The 24,509-nt window shown below is 42.6% G+C and overlaps 1 protein-coding gene across 10 annotated transcripts in view; it reads right to left on the minus strand.

The window, feature by feature from the left end:
• The window catches only part of CCSER2 (coiled-coil serine rich protein 2), a 430,972-nt gene that overhangs the window by 307,074 nt on the left and 99,389 nt on the right, over positions 1 to 24,509 (minus strand). For 5 of the 10 annotated variants that reach the window (XM_058671976.1, XM_058671975.1, XM_058671982.1 and 2 more), the window contains one exon: positions 9,384 to 10,729. The exons of 1 other annotated variant lie outside the window; for it this stretch is intronic. In XM_058671976.1, the coding sequence (XP_058527959.1) occupies positions 9,914 to 10,729 (816 nt within the window). In that variant the 3' untranslated portion in view covers positions 9,384 to 9,913. Of the gene's footprint in view, positions 1 to 9,383; positions 10,730 to 20,841; positions 20,938 to 22,118; positions 22,252 to 24,509 lie in introns of those variants that run through there. 4 more of the 10 variants (XM_058671978.1, XM_058671977.1, XM_058671979.1 and 1 more) reach the window with 4 other exon arrangements.

Consider the following 24,509-nt stretch of genomic DNA (forward strand, 5'->3'; position numbering starts at 1 on the left):
CTATGGGGTGGTTATCAGAATTCTATTAAAACCACCTGAGGTCATTACTGGGGGCCCAGGCAGTAAGTAGCTCCTGTTGCTAGAGTGTGCCTGGAGGAATAGGGCAGGAGGGAGTAAGATAGTTAAATGTCTTTGATGTTCTCGGAATGAGGGGGTCCTGGACCCCCTTGCTGCTGCTCCCCGCCAGGGGCACAGGTGACAGGCTGCCGACACTGAGCATGGGTCCCACGCTCCTCTCTCTCCAGCACTGGGAGGCTCCTCTGACTCACTGTTGTCATCCTCCTGGGTTGCTGAGAGCTGTGGGACCTCAGGGAGACTGTGCCTTCAGTAAATGGTTACAGTGACATCGGCCTTTGGAGAAAAATGGGGCCCTGCAATCTGGCAAGAAGAGGGTTGGAAAGGGCACAGCAGGGCCGTCTTAACTGCAGATGGTAGGATCCTGTGCACAGGAGCTCCCCAGAATTCATAAAAGCACTACAGGCATTAATCACTAAGCTCAATGAGTTTCAGAATGCCATCAATACAGAAAACTCAGCTGTGTTTCTCCATACAAATGACATAAGACCGCATGTGCTTTCACAATTGCATCCAAAGAACAGAAGGTTTAAATATAGACTGAACAGAGGGTAGGATCTGCACGCTGAAAATTACAAAACACTGCTGGAGGAATGATATTAGTTCAGACTCGTGGATTAGAAGATATGGTGTTAAGGTGATGGCTCTCTCCAAATGCTTATCAAAACTACAGTGTGCATTTTTGTGCAACTCAACAAGGTGTTGTCAAAGTAAATATAAAATACAGCAGACGTGAACAGCAGGTAGGCATCTGGCCGGGCAGCTAAGCTGTCTGCGCCCTCCCTGGTCCCAGTTTCAACAGGCAGCTCTAGCCCCAGACCTCAGTTTCTTGCTAATGGGAACACAGAGCAGCCCAGAGCGGTGGCTCAAATAATCAGGATCCCATCACATGGGGGAGACCTGGATTCAGATTCTGACTTTTGCCTCAGTCATGCTAAACGCTGTGAGCATTTAGGAAAGTGAGCCAGTGGATGGAAGCTAATTCGTTCTCCCCTTCTCTTCTCTCCCTGCTTTTCTACCTCTCCACCATCCTCTCTGCTTCTCAAATGAAAAACTTCAAAACCATCATGAATGGGCAAGACAATTTTGAGAAACAAAAACAAACAAATAAACAGACTGATGTTTACCATTGTAACTTCAAAAAAAAAAAAAAAAAAAGCTGTCCTTTCTGAACACAGTGGTAATAGCACAAGGACAGACATATAAGCCCAGAACAGAAGTGATTACCAGAATACAGTCCCTATATTTGTGGACAATGTATTCTCACTAAGGTGTCAAGATAAGCCAATGGAAAAGGAGTCTACAGCAATAAACCTGGGAATTTAGATACCAAATGGTAAATGCCCCTCTTGCAGCATACACAAGAACCAACTCAAAAATTAATCATACTTGTAAACCAATGAGATAAAACAATACTGATTTTTAAAACAATATTTTACCAGCTAATGTAAGCTAACTTATTTGAGAATCAGAGAGATCTCTGGTCCTTTTTCACCCCTTAGAGCCCACAAGGAAGCAGGATTTCTGAGCTATGGCACCCAAAGCAGAGCACAAGCCAAGACAACAGAGGTAAACCTGACCTCATTGCAAGTGAAAACTGCTGTGGTCTAAACAGCACAAAGACAGGTAACAGACTAGGAGGAAGTCTGAAAGACAATCACATCTGATTCCCATCTTGAGTGTGTAAGAAATCCTTCTAAGAAAAGCAAGCAAATGATTGGAGTAGACATTTCACCAACGATGAAATATGATCAGATAATCAGAACAGGGAAAGATCTTCAAAGCAGGGGGAACCCTCCTATGTTGCAGGCAGGGATATGAAATCTCTGCTACCTTGGGAAAGGTTTTTTTTTATTTTTCAGTTAAGCATAAATTTGTCTTTAATACCAGAAATTTTGCTTTCTACCCAAGAGAAACAAAATTGTACTTCCAAATAAAGACTCATACATGGACACTGTTAGCAGCACTATTCAAAATAGTTCCAAAATGAAAACAGCATAAATGTCCATCAACTGGTGAATGGACTTGCAAAATGTGGTGCATTCTGTACAGTCTACTGTGACTCAGCAGCAAAACAACAAAAAACTAAACAAACAAATTAATTAAAAAAAATACTGGTTCACGGTGGGGACAGCAACCCGACGCCCTTCCTACCGTCCAGGGGGCAGTGGGAAGCCCATGGGGGCCTGTGGATGCAGGCATGGGGTGTGGGGAGGACTAAGGGTATAGTACCAGTGGACATATGGGGACCTGGGAGCTCACCTCTAGGCAGATGGAGTGAACCTGGGGATCAGGTGCTTGTCCTGGGCAAGGAGAGGTGAGGCGGGGAGAGATCCAGGTCAGTATGCAGCCCAGGTGTGCTGGTGGACCAGGCCTGGAGAACCTCAGTTGGTCTGGATCTTGGACCAACTCATGTACCAGGAGCTTGAACTCTGGTGGGTGGGGAGAGCTTCAGATCAGCACACTACCCACTGGGCTTTCGAAGGCTGGGCTGGAGAACCCATTCACTCCCGGGCACAGGATTGTCGATTGAACAGAGAAAGGAGCAAGGCGATATGGGATAGGGAGGACCACCATGGGAGTATCTTGCAGGTGAGGAATGATTCCTGAGACACTCCCAACAAGGACACTATACTTGCAGGTAATCAAGGGGACTGAGACCTGGTGTTTTGGAAGCGAGAGACCAGAAGGCTTTTATGGGTCAGACGGATGCACCAGCCCACATGGGAGACCTAAGCCGGGCTTCTTAGCATGGGTCATTGGCTGATCACCACATGCCAGCCCACATGAAAGCTAGGGCTGGGGGACTGTCTAGCAGGGCCAGACCAGATCTCGAGACGGGTCACATTAGGCTGAGCCATGACGCCAACCAGCACATAAAAGAAACAGATCAGGGGGTAGAGTCTGTGGTGGACATGTGGGCCCAACCCTATGGAAATATAAGTCCCGCTGGCTAGCTTAAGAGTTGGACTGGTGATGGGCCAAGCCTGATATGACCGTGGAACCCACTAACACTCACGGGTACTGGGGCTGGAAACAGGCTTGGCAGGTCCAGGCTGCAGCACCCTCATGTATATCCTAAAACAGTGTGTGAGATGAGATGCACCACAACATCTATCAGCTCATACAAAGGCTGAAACTGAGGAGGGCAGGCTATTCCAGGTAAGGGACTAGCACCCACTGGCATGTGGGAGATCTGGGTCTGGGCCAAAACGGGAAGCTTGGGAAACTCCTCTGGTGGGCTTCAGCTCCTGCTATTGAGTACGTGGTCCAGGCCTGGGTGTTGGGCAAGCTAGGCAAGGTAGCTCCATCCATTGGCGAATGTGTGGGTTGGTTTTGGAAGGGGAGAGGACCAGGCAGGGCCAAGTTAATCTTAGCCCACTGGCGAGTGCAGAAACAAGAATGGAGTGTAGGTTATGCTGGGTTAGGTTATCACACCTACTGGTTTACATGAGCCAGGGATGGGCCAGGTTCCAGCACGCACCAGTGAGAGTTGGGATTGGGCGCCAGTCAGGTTAGGCCAGGCTGCAGCATCCAAAGGCAAAGGCCAAGACAGGCGAGGGGCCATGCCAAGCTGGGTCAGAGCAACCATTGGCATGGCATGCATGAGATCTGTGGCCGGAAACAGGCCTGGTTGGGGAGTAAAAGCGGATGCCCTGGCTGGGTTCTAATCCCCATTGGAAAGTGCCAGGGAGGGGGCTGCGGTCTGGTGCGGACATGGCTGCAGTCTCCCTTAGCACAGTATGGACTGGGTCTGGGATGCGCCAGACTGGGCTAGACTCTAGCCCAATTTAATCACTGCACTCAGAACTGGCACCATGCAGAGAATTGCAGGTTCCATGGTCTGACCATGGAGTGCATGTGTCGGAGCTGGGCCTCCTCAGTGACTGGATATACAGTGGAGAGCATATCCAGTTGTACATGGAGGACATGGCAGTACACTGGGACCTGCTAGGACACCTGGCACTGTAAAAAAGGACAGAACAAATCGATCAACTACCCCAGGCATGTGTTGACAGTGAATAACTGGGCAAATGGAGACTCTAAGGTGGACTATGTCAACCAGTGGAGTCTGGAGAGATTTCATTGTGACTGGAGTGGCCAAGATGGCAGCAATTCAGAACTGTTGAACTATCAAACTTAAGCAGAACCCTAGAAGCATACCCCAAATTGGGGACCCTGGAATGGTTGGGAGTCTGAGTGTGGATTCTCCCCTTATGTCCCTCCTTCTGCCAGATACAGGAAGGAAAAAAAGAATGTTAAAACAATGGTCTCACACTTTCCTCTAGCCCTTGACCCTTCACACCCTCTTCTATGTAAAATCATAAAAAAAAATTTTTTTAAATAAACACTGATTCACACTACAACTTTAGTGCTAAGCAGAGGAAACCAGATTTAAGAAGACTACCACCTATATAATTCCATCAAAAAAAAATAGCAGATAACCAAGAATGTCTATGAGACTGTATCCGAGTGTGTTAGACAAGGAAGGAAAGCAAAGACTGCACCTAAGTGTGAATGCCAAGGTGTAGATCAGGGCAAGCACCCGACCTTGTGGGGCCCCAGATCCCACACTGAGGACCTGGGCTCAAAGTTGAGTTTGGGTTCCTGTTTCCAGCTTCCCAGCAATGTGTACCGTGGAAGGCACCAGCTGATGGTTCCTGTCATCCACAATGGGAGACCTGTACTGAGTTCCAGGCTCCAGGTTGTGGTCTGGCCCATCCTCAGCTATTGTGACTTTGGGGTAGTGAATCAGCAGATAGGAGGTCTATGTGTTTCACATTAATAAAAATAAAATAGAAGACTACAAAAGATGGTGCATCTTGCGGTAACAGGTTCTAAAGGGCAAAGTGGCTTCCAATTGTTGAGAAACCTCAAAATGTAATTCAGAAAGCCAAAGGCACAAAGCAGAGTATGTAATAATATTCTGAATGCCTAAAGAGTTTATGAATATAATGTTATTATAAAAGATCAAGTGCTCCCAGGGAAATGAAGGCTTGCAATTCACCACAAGCAACACAACACAGACCCAAAGAGGAAAAGAATATAGAAGAGGAACTCAAATAAACATACATGCAAAGAAAGAGGATGAACAGGGGACCCAGGGAAAAAGACTTGGGCCTGAGTGGAGGCTGTGTGCGCTTCTCAGGCAAGAACGTCAGCTTCCCTGGGCACAGGAGCAGTCAGTACAGTGCCCCAGATCAGCTCACCCTGCTCTGTAGGAGGAACAAGCCACTAGGAGAAAAGGTATTCAGAATGGAAAATATATAACTGACAAATGATGAAGAAATGAAGGAATAGAAATGACCAGTGACAAGAAGACAGGAAAATTTAGAGATACTCAAGAAATAACTTGCGAGTAACTCAGACAGCCCTACAGTTGCTACAGTTGGGAGGATGTAGTAATACCATCAGATTCATTGCTAGTGAAATTCCCTTCACACTATCGGGCTTCCCTGTAAGCATTTTGTATCCACATGAACTGACACTGGACTCGCATTTATCTTACATGTTAGGTCTAACTCATCTGATTAAGTCCGAAAAGAGTTACTCATTTCTTATTTGTTCTGGTCTTACGTGAAATTCCACAAAACATTTCATCTTTTTCGTTTCAGGCAATTTTCTTTTTCTACACACAACATTTAGAAACAATAAAACAAATTTAAATTTCAATACTGTTTTCCTGCTCTGTATAACATTCTAATCCATAGCGCTGTTTCTTCATTATCCGAATACTCTTCCATGACAGATCAAATATTTTATTAAAATGGAAAATGGAGTATCAAACACTTACCAATCCAAGCAAACACAGCCCGATACTGCTCAACTGCTATTCAGTGATGCAGGTGTATGGAGAGGGGACCATAGGAAATTAAACAGGTGAACAGTATATTAGATCTTTGTGAAGAAAAATCAAATATGGAAGTCAACGTGGAGAGGCACAAGAACATTTTACAATTATGAACTTTATTTGTATTTACTATGCCAACATTTTCAGGAAAGAGACTTTACATCTGGTTTTTATAATTCATTCTACAGGCGAGTTCTAATATACATAATGTACTCCGGACGTATTTTAAAAAATCAATGGGATAAACAATACTGGCAAGTAGTACTTTTGTTTTCAGTTAGCAACAACTAAGAGATATTAAATTCTTCAGATGTTAGTGTTACGGCATTGCTTTGCCAGGGGGAACATGGGTAGCTTTTCCCCAACAAGGTTCAAATATAGCAAATTAGTGACATACTTGTGGATTGTTGTCTACTGCCCACCATCAAAATCCTTTATCCAAATATGTCTTTCTGGATTATTAGAGCAGGAAACGTAAACGGCAACGTGGAACAATCATTAGAAAATAATCAGCATCAGAATTAAGAAAAACAGCAAGTCCATCATCCCCAGAGAAAGACCAGCTGTATGTACTACAGCTGTAACTTTTGGAATGTGTGCACAGCATGCTAATGTTAACAACGCTAAAGAGCTCAGACAACAGCAACAACTGAGTAAAGATGTGGAGCCAACCGGAAGGGGGTCACAGCCTGGATGAACCTCCCAGCAAACCTGCTTGGTGAGTCCCAGGTATGCCCCTAGTGTCTCAGACACCAGCCACCAGTAGGCCAGCTCTGCTCAAAAACCAACTGTGTGCTTTTGGAAGTGACTGCTAAGGGGGACCATGCTCTGACACACCAAGCCAAATGGGACGGATACACAGGGGACACTGCTGCCTTCCTGCGGGGGAGAAAAAAGGACGTGTTGGGGATTTAATTTGGTGAAAGGCTGTGCTGATCTCTTCCAACAGCAACCAGTAGAGAGAAATTAATTTCCACAAACCTCACTCAGTAGGAGGCATCTGAATTTCAGGCACGACTCTAAGCAATTAAGCTCATTTAAAGTGCAGATCTGGCATTTTTCCTTCATTTGCAGATTTTTTACTTAGGAAGTTCCCTAGTATTCATATAAGTATCACAGACAGTAGTCTATATGCCTGAAAATATTGCACAAAAACAAGACTCCAAAACATAAACCGCGGTGGTCCCAGTCATTGCAAACATTCTGAATGACCTAACTCTATACTCCTTTGTTAATGCCTTAAAATCATGTGCAGCTATATCGATCAACTCCTCGGCCAAGCTTTTTCTTTATGAAATTTGACATGCATACCACTAGCCACCAGGTACATGCTTCTGCACACATTGATTTTCTCTCCCACAAACATGAAACTCAACCAACCCCATCAAAATTCTCCCTCAGGACTGAAAAAATGCATGCATGTCAACAGCTTCACCATCCCACAGGAACGGAGACAGTGAGCGATGTGTGTTCCTGTGGAGGGGAACTGGGGGCAGGGTTGATCTGTAGATGCATGTGTGTGTGTGAGAGAGAGACAGACAGAGACAGAGAGAGAGAGAGAGAGACAGACAGACAGACAGAGATCAGTAAGGGCCAATCAGAGGAGTTCTGAGTTCTGAATCCTCAGCAGAGCCTCCGGCTTCACGCTCACTGTGTCACATACACACAAGGACCAGAGGAGAGTCCAGCAGTGTCTCTGCAGGTGAACACTATGTTGCTGCACAGGTGGTCTGGATGTGTTACTCTTAGATATGGTACTCTTCATAATTAATTACATTCATGAACCTACCCTCCGCTAAGATTAAGGCTCCTAACAAAAGCACAGAAAAAGTTAAACTGATAGGCTTAACTTTTCTGCAAGTTCTTCAGGGAGGGGAAATAAAGAACAGGAAAGATGTCAGAAGACATCAACTCCTGGAGTTGATATAGGTTTCTGCAGCAGACAATGAAGACATTTCCCTTGGCCTGAGGAGTTAACAACAAAGCTCGATATTGAAACTTTTTGCAAGAGTCTGTCTGTATCAACTTCTAAATCAACCCAAGGTCTACTAATTCACTAGGTTTTTACTTTGGGGACATGGAGGATGATAGCATCGTAGCTACATGCACTTTGGCATCAGTTTTCTTTCTCCACCAGAGTGGAAGACACCCATGCTGACTTTCAGCTGCAGCTGTTACGGCCCCCTCCATGGACAAAGGAGCAGGTGCTGCTGTGTCTGAGTCCCAGGACCTGCAGCACTGGAGGGACCAGCTGCACTGCAGGCCCTCACCTGCACAGTGCTGTCCTGCAAGGCTGAGATGCGGGCTTGGTGCTGCCCACTGTTGCCCAAACCCAGCAAAGGCTCCTATCTACAGAATGGCACGTTCACACAACGAAGGGTGCTCTGACAGGTAGGAAGAGACCGTATCCAATCAAGACTGCAGCAGACACTCCCTTGGAAATCCCCGCTAATGTACTTGGCTGTCATTCCTCTGTTTAGCAAGGGACTGACAGAATCCCTAGACATCTGAATGACTCACTACCTTGGTTTAATTCTTCTTGGTATGTTTTGGTCCACGGATCAAAACAGCAATGGACGTAGTTAGGTCATCTGCCTGAAAATGATTCCCTCTGATGAAAGCAGCTGCAGAGGAGTGGCCTCCACATGGCATGATTTGCGGGGACAGGAAGACAGGTGCATTGCCTGGGAAGTGGCCTACAGCACAGATAGGGTCATCCCCGCAGCTGCCTGGCGGTTCCACAGCTCCCCTCTAGCACACTAGAATAAATAAGCAGATTGTCTTTGAAACACCTTTTAATGAAACACAACTCCTACCTCCAATTCTGTTTTCCTTCCCCAATGTGTTCTTTAAGACACTGTCAAATATACACCAACCAAAATGGGAAACCTAGAGAAATCCAGCAGAGCATTACGAATTCTAGCTTTCTCAAATTTATAATTTAATGTATAATTAAAATATTTTAACTTGTTTTTCTATAGAAAATAAATTTTAAATCCCTATCTCCCATCAAAGTTTTGTGCAAATACTTCAAGTCCATTATTCCAGTCTTCAGATATTAGCACAATCAATAAATATATTATAATAAAGACTTAATTTATGATACATACTGTGGAACCTTAAAAAAACTATAATGAATCCATAAGTATGAGGAGTTCAAAACCGAGTCAAACTCCGCTGCTAACATATGTTACAAGTGGATACATCTGTAGGTAGATTTCAGGGTGTAGTTCACTCTCCAAAATTCACCCAAGAGGCAATGTGAACACACAAAGGAGTGGAGGTGGGGCAGAATGTCTGTGTGCGTGAAAAACAAGATGTTAAAGCAACATATATACCCGAGGGAATTGCTTTGTATATACCATGAACCAGTTTCAGTCTGGGAATTAGCTAAATGAATAAACAGTAAAACTAGCTTGATGATCCTAGTAGGCAAAGAATAAAACTTACACTTCCATGAAAAGCCCGTTCTCCTTTATTCATCACAAAGCTTTTGCATAGACCTTTGAAATATATAAAACACTGGCCAGAACTCTGCGTACACACGACCATCTTCCATGATCACCATGTCTTCAGTTCCAACGGGAGCCATATTCACAGGAGAGAAAGGTGGGGAGTGGTGAGGTTCCGACAAGCACAAGGAACACAGACCTTGACAGGACTCCATCACCGAAGCATACGCCTCCACCTGCTAAGTGGCAACTGTGTGTCTGCTGAGGTGCAGGGGGTGGCGAACATGATTACAGCCTTTGGTGGACCTCTGGGATGGGGAAGCGAACTCGTGTTTACCTGAGACAAGATGCTCAAATGGTATGTACTTCAACCAGGCGATAAAATGGAAGAGCCAAGCTAGTAGAAGCTTCCACATTTTAATTTTTAAGAGCTACAGGCTTTCAATGGAACCTCCACCATGGTAGTAAACTGTATGTAAAGCTATTACAGAAGACTGTGCTTCAAAACACAAAGTGGCAGGCGATGGCTCTGTACTTAATGTATCTTTGGTTTAGGAAGACGAGAATACCTATTGGAAGCCAAGCAATCCCCGGAATGCAAGCTGCCATTTGGATTCTGCATGATTTCTTTCTGTCGGGAGAGTGGCCTTGGGATGCTGGTCTTGGCCTGGAGGTTCTGAGGCTCAATTCGGGGGATACTTACTTGTTTCTGTTTGATTGAGCAGGACGGGGGTCGGAGCTTAGACACTTTGGGATTATTTGTGAGATTTGTTTGACTAGATGTTGGCTGAATTTTCACTGAATTACAGGATGTGATTATTGGTGGCTTCTGAGATGGGGGAGGAGTCCTATTTGGAGATGGTTCTGAATCTGGAGGAGGTGCCAAAGAATTCAAGACGGATGGCTTTAAAAGCTGCAAGGACTTGAGCTGCGGAGGGTAGCCCACTGGTGGAGATAGGTCTCGCCCCACTCTCTTAGCCTGGTCTACTGAACTTGACTGAGGAAGTGCCTGGAGAGAAGTAGGTGCAAATTGCCGGTCATTCATCTGATTCTTTGCTGAATGATGAGGCTCCTGAGCATTCACCATCACGTTCAAGTTTGCTTCAGGTGTCTTCCTAGCCACATCCACTGCCAACTGCGGGCTTGACGGAAAAGGCTGATCTCCCACACCGGAGTTGCTTTCTTGCTGTTGTACGCTGTATGAACAGGTGTCATCCAGAGGTGCACTACCCTGATGCGAGCCCTGGGTTGCACTTTCACTGCGGGCCTCGGGATGCTGCGGCTTTGTTAGCTTTCCCTGGGCGTGGTCTGTGGGTCTGGGAAGGCTGCTGGAAGGCTGTAGTACTTGAGGCTGTTAAAATTAAAGACATTAGCAACAATTTATCTGAAAAATAACACCCAGAGTTCATGCAAGTAAAGGTCTAATCAGGCTGTGTTGCACGTAGGAACTGACACAGAAAGTATTTTTATTTTTCACAGTTAAAAAAAATTAACAATATCCAAGCAAATTTATGAGACACATACAAGGATGATGCAAACAAAAAATGATACAGGCAGTTAACACTAAACAAGACTCAAAAATTAAAGGGAGGACAAAAGAAAAACCTTAAAATACTGGTTTATTGTAAAAATAAAACCCAGCTTTAACAGATTAAATATTTACAACCTTATATTTTAAAAGAGTCTGACAGAATTTCTAAACCACTTCGGTTTAATCTCAACAAAGCACTCAGGGGCATTAACCAGCGACCTTCAGAACACTGTCCATTAAATTTTTTTAATTTCTTAAACTAAAATTGTGTGCCACTGTTACCAAGTACTGTGCCTCAATGGAAAACTACCAGCAAATCAATGCTGAAATTCCAGAGAGCAGCCAATCCCCTTGCTCAGCTGCACTCCCTGTGGGAAAGCCTGATGACACAACACTGCAAAGCTGACCCACCACGCCCAGCCCTGAGTGACAACTGCCTCCGAAGAGGACAAAAAAGCACAGAAAGACAGAAGAGCTCTTGGGACCAGTGTGTCCCTCTAAAGCCCACTGTGGGGTTCCAGAACAGCCACCAGGAAGAACATGAAATTGCCATTAATGCCAGATATCCAGTTTTAAAAAAATTAAAAGTTATTTATCACTCAGTAGTCCAAATTGTGACAATATGTAGAGGATGACATACAACCCCAAGAGAGGGTGGTTGCTACAAATATTCTGGATGTGTTTATGTGGTTCTATTAAATAATGTGGGTGAAAACGTCACAGCGTTCTACAAGGAGCTTCAAAATGAGATTTTTAAATGGCCATTTTTCACAAAGCTATAGTTCACTATGCTGCTCCACGAACTACACAGTATCATGAATTTGTTAGAAGGAGCACACACCTCTGCACAGCATCATTTGTGTTTTTCCACTGCTTTTACCTGCTTGACACCCTGGGTAATGCCTTCCCGGGGCAGACAGTCGGTAGTCAGACTGCGGCTGGGAAGGGAGTGAGTGAGCAGATTTACCACTTAAGGGAGCAAAAGGATCATGATGTCATGGGCTGACTTGCTATTAAAAATACAAAAATTGGGCCCAGCACACTGCCTCAGTTGGCTAATCCTCCCCCCTCAAGCGCCAGGATCCCATGTGGGGAACGGTTTGTATTCCAGCTGTTCCACTTCCCTTCCAGGTCCCTGCCTGTGGCCTGGAAAGCAGTAGAGGATGGCCCAAAGCCTTGAGCCCTGCAGCCTTGAGGGAGACCTGGCTGGCTCCAGGATTCGCTGGGTTAAGCTTCAGCTGTTGCTGCCATTTGATTTAGATGGAAGATCTGACTCTCCTTCTCTGTAAATCTGTCTTTCCAATAAAAATAAATCTTAAAAAAAAAGACAGTAACTACTTAAAATTTCCAGAGACACATTACACACTGCCACTACACATTGTCTGGCTTCCTGACAACATACCTGGGAAGGCAAAGGTCAAGTACTTGACCTCAGCCACCCACATGGGAGACCGAGATGCAGTTCCTGAGTCCTGGTTTTTCATCTCTTTCCCTAAAATTTATTTCCAGCAAAGGAAAAAACGAAGGTATAAATGTGCTCTCACTTGATCTGAGCCAGAAGGAGAAGCAATTAAATGTGCTATCTGCACAAAGCATAAAAAGGTATGAGTTTCCAATAAAGATAAAGTAGTAAACTGATTATTAACTAAACCTCCAGAGAGGTTCATTGCAACCTCCAGCTAAGAGATCGCTCTGCATGTTCCGATTACTCACATTACACAGCTTAGCACTGTTTACTCGAGAAATAACAAGAAACACAGCAGTCATCAAGGTATGCAGATCACATTAAATGTAAAAAAAAAAAAAACGTCTATTTCAAACATTAAAGGATTAAAAAGTGACCAATAACAAAATGGTAAGTCTTTTAACAGACACAAGTTCAACTGAATAGTCAAATAAAAGCTTTAACTACTCATTTAATTACATTTAAAAAGTCAGTGCTTTGATACACTAAATAGAAAACATAGTTTTGTATCTTTATAACTTTAATGGTGTAACTTTCCTTGTCCTAAGTGTATGTATCGTGAGTTGTTATTTATTTGAGAACTATGCTTTACGAAATCAATTCCTCTACTGTGAAGCAAAGGATCACTTTCAAGAATAAGGACCATGATGTAAGAACTAGGGAAATTACTTGCTGATATGTACAAGTGGTTAGCCATGGAGGGATGCACTGCCCTTACTTACCTGCTGGCAAGCTGAATAACATGCTCCCTCTTGAGCTCTATCAAGCAAAACAGATATGTGTTTCAATGGTTCCTACACTGTGATCCCAAATTGTACACTCCCACTGTGCAAATTTAAAGCCAAACAAGTCAACAATCATAAGGTGTTCCTATCTACTACTATTGTGCCCAGATAGGATGTCTTTATACATCTTAGAATCAGTATTAAATGTCAGAAAAAAATCTCCCATTGCCAGGACCTACCAGGATGGAATAGCAAAGATGATGAATTTCAGCAAGAGGTGTTTTGACAAACAGACAAGGGAAGAACCTCTGGGTAGCAGCCCAGCACATGCTAGGCAGAGGCCAAAAAGCCAACAGGTTCTAGGTCCTTCACATGGTTAGGCTGAACTGGGAGAGGCCAGTGATGATGGGAAAAGCAATCCTGACTCTGTGCGATAAGTGATAGTGGACACAGGTGGATTTTAAGCGGAGAAACCGTAGCATCCGATGTGTTTTAGACTGATCCCTCTGGTACAGTCAGTGAGGAATGGGGAACAGCCATGTAGCAGCAGCTTTTGCTAACAGCCCAGCTGACCAGTCTCAAGGTTCTAATGCCAGGATACTGCATACAGAAAACAGGGGAGGACTGAAAGGGGTTTAGGTGTGGGGTAGGCAAGATGAGATACTTATCCTCTACCCCCAAAACAAAAGAGCTCTGGAGAAGTTGCCCATAAGCCCAGCACAGGCAGGCATTTCAAAGCCTCAGCAGCCCCCAATATCCAGGAGACAAAAGGATTACACCCCCTCACTCACTCACTCTCACACGCACACACGCACACTCACACAGAGGGCTTCAGGAAACTCTACAATCACAGATGAGGAGAGTTCTCAGTGCTTCTCTTGCAATCTGGGCACAAGCTGGTTACCAAGGCTTTGGAATTCACCCCCAGACTTACACAGTGAGGTGCCTCTGGCTGCACTTGGCAAGCTGAAGGCTTATTTTAGTTACACGCAGAACTGCAACACACTATCCTGAGAATTCTCAGGGTAACCTTGTCCAGGTCACAGTGTGGATGTACAAAGGCCTGGTGCTCACCTTTAATGGGAATCCTGCATGTCTATTAGGTCCTGCTTACAAGGACCACTGGAGAACATGAGCTCCCCCAGGCATGTTGCAGGCTTTACTCACTGTCTTGGTTGGTGTCCTTGCACATGTGGGTAGTGAATATTTGCTATATAAACGAATGAATGGGTGAACAGGTATTCTTTGCATATTGAATAATTTCCTGTTTAGCCATAAAATTATCAAAGAGCTACTGGCCTATTAGATCAATGATAAACACTCAATAGTTTAAAAACAATACTGATGAACAATCTGATAAGGAAGGAAGGGTTTTCTTCTTCTGATAAGTTTGAGGATAACTTAAATATTTGTGTACTTTAATCCTGGTAATTCATAGCACTGTGATGATTTATTTGGAGGTGGAGTCAGACTGTAATCAGTTCCTTCTCCATATTCCCACAATGACAGGTGCAGGAGGGGCTGAGAGCCCAACCCAGCTCCACCACATGGTGGTAGATCCAACTGCTTTGAACTCTCACCTCCACATTCCCAGGGTCTGCATTTGCAGAGTGTTGTGACAGCAGCTGGAGTGCAATGTAGCTATCAAGCCCGGGTGATCTTACATGGGATACAGGAACCAGTGTCTTATGTGCTAGGCCAATTATTCACGTTTAAAAGGAGGGAAGGATTCATTACATCCAAATTTGAATATAAATATTTCTTTCACAATAGTCTACAAGTTTCACTCATCAAACATTTTTACTGAAAGACTAGGCACTTCTAGACTAGCAAGTGTGCTGCGGTGGATTAAGCCACCACTTTTTACACCAGGATCCCCATATGAAAGTACTGGTTCTTGTCCCAGCTACTCTACTTCCAACCCAGCTTCCTGCTGATCTGCCTTGGAAGACAGCAGAAGTTGGCTCAAGTACCTGGGTCCCTGCCATCCATGAGACCCAAATGAAGTTTGTGGTCATTCAGGGGGGAACCAGTAGATACAACAACATTCTCCCTCATTCTCTCTCTTCCTTTCAAACAAATAAGCATATCTTCTGAAATAACCCAACTCTTTGAAATATCCCCCATGATTATTAAAAATGCGTAAGAAACATGAATTCAAACAACAATCTTTTGCCTTCTGGTTTTTGAAATAAAGAGGCAAGGTCTTTAGCAGTGGAGTAAACCAGTTGCTACAGAATGAGGTCTCTAGATCTCAAATACATAGTTGAGCAACACAAACGAGTCTTTACAAGGTGTGTGTAAACGTGAGCCAGCAGCAGAGTCCTCCTGTGACCCAGAAGCCAGCATTCATAATGCGCACGCCTGCAGGGCAGGACTGGACGGAGGACTGAGTGCAGGAAGAACTCTGACTAGGCCCCCTGAAGCAGCTAGTGCGACATGGCACTGAGACAGTCAGCTTTGTGGGTCAGACTGCTCACTGCCCGAGTCCTGGGTCTGCTGCCTGCTATCATGAGACACTGGGGACGTGCCTCTAGAACAGAACTTCACAATTTATACAACAAAGATATGACTGCTATCAATCCCTCATGGAACTGTTATCAATAACAAAACCTGCATGCAAAGGACTTAGTGCCACACTTGGCATATTGCAAGTACTTTGGAAATGTTAGACGTTGGGCTCTGAGAAGACACGGTTAAGAGTAGAATCCAAACTAGACCTGCACCTGTGATCTGATGATTAGAAGACAGAAGGTAATATTCTCTTCTTTTTGTAATAAATATAACAAGTCATACAACCTGTGCAAATCACAGGTTTTAGTAAACAGCAAAATGGCTGGACTGGAATCATTATTTTGAAATGCAGCACCAAAATGTCACAATGCTGCATTTGGACAGTTCTAACGAGTTGAGAGGAATGCAGCATATACAACACAGCTGTATTATCTCATCTTTAACATATTTTAAAACTACAGTGATTCAATACCATCACTCAGATACCAACCTCCCTGGACAATGCCTTGTTGCCTTTTTGCTGTTCTAGCCTTCACAGGAAGACTTGCAGATGTCAAACTCAGCCTGCACTGTGGAGAAGTATTTCTAGAAAACAGTGCTTCCACAGTGACCCCTGCAGAAGGCTGGAACTGAGAAAGGAGCATGACCGCTCGTCAGGGTCCAAAGCTCCTCCCCACCACGGTTTCGCACCACCCAAAATCCCTCACATCCCCTTCAGGAAAAGGACTCAGGCCAGTGTTTGTAAGCATTCTTGCTCTCAGATCACTAGTAAAAAACAGTGGCTAAAAATGGCAAGTCCGATCTGAATAAAACTGTACCAAAATATGCAAAGCAGGAAATGCTTAAAAGTGTAAAAATGCTACAACAGACACGGGAATTCTCTGAGTTTAATTTCTGGGGACATCTTCGGTTTATTACGAAATGTACTCTAAAGTTTCAAAGGATAAGGGAGAAATGGAGCCACCTCTCACATGCCTGAAATTTCATGCAGGCTCTGACATGCATCATGCAAACTGGAAGAAACAACAGCAAAAACAAAAGTGACCATGAGGAAGGTGGTAGAGAGAATCTGAAATTGTACTGTACCACGCTTTGTCAGAGAAGTAATGGACTAACTTCTCAACTCCTGGCCAATGGCATAATGGGAGAGCAGAGACAAGAGAAAGACAGGACAACAGCATCAGAGACCACACTCAACCAAGGACCACCATGTCTGGTGGCGGCCGGAGGCACTGGCTTTGCTGTGGTTGTGATTTCTAGGCAGTATTCAGTATTTTATTTAACATGCTTGCATTAAACTAAAACATTTGTAATAATTTGCACTTCTTCAAGTGCTTTCCAAGTAAGCAGAAGTTTCATGCCCACAGAAAGGAAATTTTCTGTGTAAAAGTTAAAAGAACTATTTGAAGAATCCTGCTAAAAGAAATACTGAAATTTTACATAATTTTAAAAGGTTCACAATCTGGAGTCCTAAAATGCTTTTGGTCCTCTGTAATCTCTTATGAAGGAAACAGAAATTGCTAATGTTTCGGAATTTCTTGCATATCACAAAACTAAACTCCAGTATCTGTTATTTTCATTACTGTTACTGCAGTGAATAGCATTAACGGTATAATCTGATCTTAATTATGGAATGAATTATAATTTAGACTCCACATAGCACTTTGCAAGTAGAAGACTTGATTAGTTCCATCTAGACTAAAACAGACTTCTCATACAGAGGTCACATGAACCCAATCACAGTTTCCAATGGTTCTTGAAAACTAGACTGTTCCTATTCTTCTAGAAATAGGAAAACTTAGCTTGGAAAACTTAGAGAATATCTGATTGAAAAGTATAAATTATCTATAAAGAAATCCTGAAATCAGGAGTTCAAAATTTTTTCTGAGTTGAAGACCAGTTAATTGCTTTCAAAAATTACCATACTGATTAAGTGTCATTTAAATATGTACTACCAAGGCACATTCAGTGTGACATGGTTAAGTTCATGTGACTAGGTCTAAAAGAGACAGAATCCATTAGCACCTACCACTCCAATGCAGAATAGTAAAAAAAAAAAAAAAAACCTCAGTATCATCATAATAGTACAATTTCCATTGCTGTAACAATATGTAACAATATGCATGGTCTGTTTTCCGAGTAGATCCTTGCAAACACTACAGCACAGTCACAAATACTAGCCAAAGGAACAAGGCCAACTTGCACAGCACATTGTCATAACAAACTTTATATAGAGAACACCAATTGCTGTATTTCTCATAATTGCAGTGAGAGAAATTGACCCATTCCTAGGTTTATGGAAAGGCCTACTGGACCATCAATTAGGTGCACATTTCCAGCCAAATAATCAATAACAGTATCAGATAAGAATCAAAATTAGCTAGAAAAACATTTACATTTTCAATAATGTATTCTGTATTTTTAATATTGACCGCATTTAAATAATAAATTAGCTTACTATAAAATTAGCTTTTACAGAGTTACCCTGTTTTAATTTCACTCAGGTATTTTACTTTTATGAAAAGTCACACCCAGAGAATATCTTCAATTAAAGCACTGAAGCTAGAGCTAATCCTACAAGACTGATGATACTCATATGCTTACATCAAGCAGACTGCCACTTTCTATCATATTAATTTATACCTTACAACCACATCTGACAATTCACCAACACACATCAAGTGGCCATATAGAGCGTGTGTGTGTGTGTGTGTGTGTGTGTGTTACAATAAAACAAAATGCTTCTAGGAATCTACCTGAGTAGAGAGAAGCTGACCCTGATTTGCACTAACTACTTTGTAAGAGAATCTCTACATACAGAAGTAACAGCAATGCCCAACAACAGGGCAAGGTTAAATTAGATGACACCAACCTAATAACATATTATTGCTGCCATGAAAATGTGACTTTAAGAAGGAGTTGTTTTATGACATTTATAAAATGATACTATACATGGAAAAAGCAAAACCAAAAGACTAAAATATGTAAGATTCCAACTTAACCAAATTAAAAAAGGCTAGGAGGAAATATTTTTCAAATGTTTCTAACCTTCCAATTCCTTCATGAGACACTACATTAATGTTACAAATAGGAATAAAATGTAAATTTTAAAGAAAGAGTCATAGTATTTACAAGAAATATTTAAAGTTCAGGCTCTGGGCTTAGAATGGAATTTAATTGTGGAAAGAAATGCTATTTGCCATTACCGTTAAAGCATTCTATTAACCAAAATCAATTTACCTCCCCTAAGGTAGGTTATTTATCACTGAAAATTACAGTACAAAGGTTAAACCAATGCCAGTTAAGTGAGCTTGAACAAAAATTGAAGTCCCTACCATAGTAGAAGGAAAAAAATAAATCCTTATATTCAAGTTTAAATGTAGGTGTTTTCTGCTAATTTAGAGAAAAACTTAATTTGCGATCAGAATGTAAACATAAAGCAGAGAACAGCAAATTAAAGCAAACAAAGGTAGGTCAAACATTACAGAGAAAAGAGGCAAAAAAAGAAAATAAATAAATAAAATTCCACTAAATAACCCGGATCTTCCCTTTATCTACATCTTCCTAAAGCCAGTTTTCAATTCCACACGAGCATTTTCTGGCCAGTGCAGCTTTCTGGAGTGATCCAAGTGAAGGACTCTTTGTACATATTATCCATATTACTCTTGCATTTTTAGAGCATGCGACCTTTTTTATAGGGACAGGGCGGCTTCTCTTTAACAGAAAAAAAACGAGCCCTTCTTGACAATCCATGGCCAAGCCAACCTGGGCGTGAATACAGCTTCCCAAGCGCACAGGGTATCAGAAAGAACTGATGAGAAAGATGAACATGAAGAAGAAATTTCTCAACTAACCTATGTACACAATTAACACGATTAACCTCTACCTCACCAGGTACCACATGTGAGCTGAATGTGAAGAAAAACACTAACTTGAATGAGTCATTAGTGCAGAAAAATGGGAAGTCAACTCCCAGACACTCTTGAAAACTAGTGGATTTACTCCTGTCATTGAATACTTTTAAGAGCTGATGCAGTGGTGTCAATGGGTTAATCCTCCACCTGCAATGGCTGGCATCCCATATGGGTGCCAGTTCGTGTCCTGGATGCTTCAATTCCAATCCCACTCCCTGCTTGTGGCCTGGGAAAATGGAAGAGGGTGGCTCAAATTCTTGGGCCCCTGCACCCTTACGGGAGTCCCACAAGAAGCTCCTGGATCCTGGCTCCCGGCTTTGAATTGGCTTCACTTCACAGTCAATGTAGCCATTTGGGAGAGTGAACCAGCAGATGGAAGATCTTTCTTTCTGTCTCTCCTTCTCTCTATAAAATCTGCCTTTCAAACAAAAATAATCAAATCTTAAAAAAAAAAAAGCCTTATAAACAAATTGCCTTGGAGTGAATATAAAGTACTGTAGTCATTTACAGCATATTTTCCCCTCAAAAAAAAAAAAGACAAAACTGTGCCAAGATGAGAACAAATGCTTGGTTATTATTCCCTACAAAGGGGGCCCTACAAATCTCAATGATCCAACTCCAGAGCCAGCTCTACTGGCTGCTAGGCCACAAGAACCTTATTAGGAAAAGACAGGGAGGTGAACACGCTCCGCCATGTGGTAACACTTGCATCCCAACTACTGAGAAACAGAACTTTCTTCTGCTAACCTAGCGATGCAGAGAAACTTCACCCAGGAGAGTGAACAAGACAAGCCTAACACTGCGGCTGGCACACAGGCGTTCCTTCATAGTTAGAACTGAGTTTTGAACCTGTGATGGAAGAAGGAAGCAGCCCTTGGAACCGGATACCCAGGGGCAGGAGCTTGGCACAGCAGTAACATCACCCCCTGGAAGGCCCACACTCTGTATATGAATTCCTGATTCCAGCTCTGGCTCCCACGGCTCCTATGCTTTCTGCTACTATGTACCCTGGAAGGCAGGAGATACAAGGCTGAAGTACTGCCTCCCTGCTACCTGGGAAATACAGGTTCTTGGTTTCTGCCTGACCCAGCCAAGACTGCTGTCGGCAACTACAAAGTGAGCTAATGCATGGAAGCTTCTCTCTGTCTCTGTCTACCTTCCAATAAAATAGAGGTAAATCAATAAATTAAAATAATAAATTAAAATAATAATTTAAAGAAGAAAATGATTCAAGGAAGGGACAACAAATGTAAAGCTATTTAAAAAACTAATAAAACAAATATTTCTAAATCTTCATATTTGTAATCCAATTACCTCTAAACTGTAATCCCATATTCCAGCTGATGGAGAAGAAAGTGGAACTGGGGAGATACTGGCTGGGGAAAAGTAGAGGGGCTAGAGGCGGGGCTTCTGTAAATATAAAAACAGGCATGCTGCCTTTCAAACCACGCAGGTCTACTATGCCGAAGACGACATGATTGCTGGTTATTACATCTGTCCTTTGAACTTTCAGATTGGCTCACTACTGTGTTTCTTCTGCACTTTGTACCAGGACTCTTCAAACAGAGAAGAAAGGCAAGCATTTCACACAAAGAAATGTCAGAGGCAGTGGGAGACAGAGGGGAACTTCTTACCACTTCCAACAAATGAAGCTGATGCAAAAGCCTATCTAACTTCTCTATTTCACTGAAGTAAGTGCACAAGGGAAGGAGTTTGTCAAGCCTTCAGCTTCAACCCTCACCCATTCCTAACTGCCTGACATTTCTTCCCCTTTGGGACTTAAGATTGTTCGTCCAGAGAGATTAGTGAGAACACAGATGTGTTACCCAAGGCAGGGCAAATCTATAGAAAAGGCAGAAAAATGACTGACTACACTGACGTATTTTTTCATTAACAATAGCTAGTTTGGGAGACTTTTCAAAAAAGATAAAATACAAGCAACTTACCAGTTACATTTAAGCACATACTTATTGTATAAAGTACTGTTTTAGACTTAGTATAAGCAGTAATTTTAGGATCAAACAATGACCAAATCATTAGAAATGTTAGTTAACCATGCATATTCATATTTCTTGTGTGCTTTAAAGCAGTTGATAAATTACAAGACACATTAGTTTAAAAAAAGTTATAAAATGGTTTAAAAGATCTTCCTTTTAGACAAAAGTGAAATGTGATTAAAGCCTTTGATTAGGAAACATTTACAGAAATGTGCAATGGTCTAGTAAGCCTGCTCCCTAAACAGTATGCATCTGTCTGGCACACTGCTGTAGAGTGTGTGCACACTTTTAAAAGGGCTAAATTTTACCAAAAAAAAAAAAAAAAAAAAAAAAAAAAGGAATTCATTTATCTCTATGTCTTGAAAAAAAATGCATTTCAAGACAGATGCATGTCCAGAGGTCTAGGGTCACGGGCCACAGCGAGAGGGTGGATTTAACCTCAGGCAGCTTTCTGGAGGCTGTAAGTAGAGGTGCATTCACATGCAGGCACGGGAAAGTGTTAAGAGACTACAGGGAGTGCTGGCTTAGCACAGGCTTGCAGCTCACTGAGGATGGGAGAAGGGGTACCCGGGGAGTCATGCATTGGGGAAATACCATGAATGGGAAGCCAGAGCAGGAGAGGAGTGAGAGGCACAGACTCACTCTGTCTGCGGTGCAGCTGAACAGTCCGTGGGATCCCCTGGAAGGAGCCCTGCCAAGGAGAGAAGGAAGGAGCAGAATACCCACCCTGTGCAGAGAGAGACGGGGGGAGGGAGGTATAGTAAAAAAAAAACCAGAAAATAGAGAAACCAAAGTCATACAGTCATACTTTGTTGTTGTTGATTTTCCAATAACAGCAACAGTCTTCATGAGTAGACAAGATCATCTTTTTCATCTAGGCAGCCCATAGTACTACAAATACATCATAATCCAAACCTAGTTATTTGTTATAGCTTAAGAAAACATTTCTTTTTTTTTCTCTAATATTTGTACTTAACATACGATAAGTTATGTATTTTTTCTCATATACACTACATTCAGCATCACATATCTCATTTAAACAGTAGTTTCTAGTCTTGGGCAAAAAAAGGAGTGAGTTTAAAACACAGAAATTCCATTCATTTATTTATTAACCAGGCAATTAAGAATTAACATATCAAAAAAGGTGTGCTTGGATGTTTATGTCACAGGTTTTCAAAGTGTTAGTAAGTAAAAATGAAGCCCATTAGCTGAAGTTAGTGGAACCAGCGTAGCATAAAAATAGACTTGGGATACTGTGAGACTATATTCTTACAATATGACATGCAGGCTTTTCCATTTGAATAGCTTGTTAGTTTACGCAGCTTTACCTATTTCAACCACAAATTATCCTAAATTTTCTAACATCTGAAATGTCATTTATTTCACTTGCCTCACTTCTCATAGAAGCCCGAGTCTTCTAGAAATGGTACACAAGCAGAACCTGACTGGTCTCCTGTCTCTGTTCTTAGCCTCTTTGATTGATTGACTGACTGACTGATGGATTGATTGAAATACTTTTGCAAGTGGAACATCCCAACCTAGGGTATCATCACAACTATGGGCAAAAGGAAGTATGTATGATTTTCAGACCAATGATTCTGACACAGACATAATGTTGGATAAGAAATCTACTAACAGCATATTGGTATTTATCGCCTTCAGACACATTGCCAATAAGTAACAATTTCCCTACCACAGAATTCACATTTTTCAGCTCAGTTGCTTGCAATCGGATATCTCTTTAAACTTAAAGAGTAACACTTGGGCTGGTGCTGTGGCACAGCAAACAAAGCTCCTGACTGCTTTACTGACATCCCATATGGATCCCAGTTCACGTCCTGGCTGTTCCACTTTCAACGCAGCTCCCTGCTAACGACCTGGCAAAGCAGCAAGGAAGGGCCCAAGTGCTTTGGTTCCCACCACCCACGTGAGACACCTGGATGAAGCTCCTGGCTTTGGCCTGGCACAGTCCTGGCTACTGCAGGCATCTGAAGAGGAAACCGGTGGTTAGATCGATCTGTTTCTCCCTCTGTCTATAACTCTTTCAGATGAATAAATAATTTCTTTAAAAATTAAAAAAAAACAGTAATTTCACACTGCTGAATATAAAACAGAAACAAGAAGATCCATTTTCTCTGTTGATAGGAAACACAGCTACGACAAACAGAATTAATAATTCGAGCAAATAAAGAGCCTATTTTTAATTATTATGCTTCCTTCACTAAAACAGCCCCAGCTGTTTTACACTCCCGCCCCCCCCCCCCAGGGTGATGATCTCTGGACTTTTCACAGATACTTCCTGCCACAACTCCAAGTTCTCTGTTTGGGAAATGCTTCATTTCAAAGGCTTTATGCAAAACAAGTCCTCAACCAAATCCCCCCTGAGTTTTACCTTCTAACTTATGCCCTGGAATAAGCAGAATTTCAGATGAGATGGGGACCACACAAGCTGAAAGGACAGCTAGTGATTCCATCATCAAAGAACGCAGTGCCCGTGGAAAACAGCGCTGACTCAGAGCCAGCAGGCCTGTGTTTTCCTTCCATCTGCCACAAGCCTCTAATTTTGAAAAAGTCACTGAGAGCTGAGCCTCAGTCACTCAGTCACTCAATGCACTTCTAGTTGTAATTCAGTTACTCACACATGCACCCCATCCCCACTCCAATCACTGCCATCTTTAAATTTCATCTCTCTCTAGGACATTGAAAACAACCAAGCCTGCGTTCAATTGCCTCTTTTGCTAAGTTTAAGGAAACCATCACAGAGCACCTAGACCTTGGCAGCAATTTTTAAATATATTGATGTTCTACCTTCTTCAGCTTAATGCACCTCAGCATATAATAAACTCGGATGAATTAATTTAGTAATTTAAACTGGATTAAGTTACCATGTTTGTCTAGAGGTGGAGTATATGTTAAATCCTGAATCTGTGTTACAATCACCTAAAAAACTTAGTGGGAAAACAGCAAACCATGAACACCATCTTC

The sequence above is a fragment of the Ochotona princeps genome, chromosome 13, assembly GCF_030435755.1.
Source record: "Ochotona princeps isolate mOchPri1 chromosome 13, mOchPri1.hap1, whole genome shotgun sequence".
In the NCBI taxonomy this organism is placed as follows: domain Eukaryota; kingdom Metazoa; phylum Chordata; class Mammalia; order Lagomorpha; family Ochotonidae; genus Ochotona; species Ochotona princeps.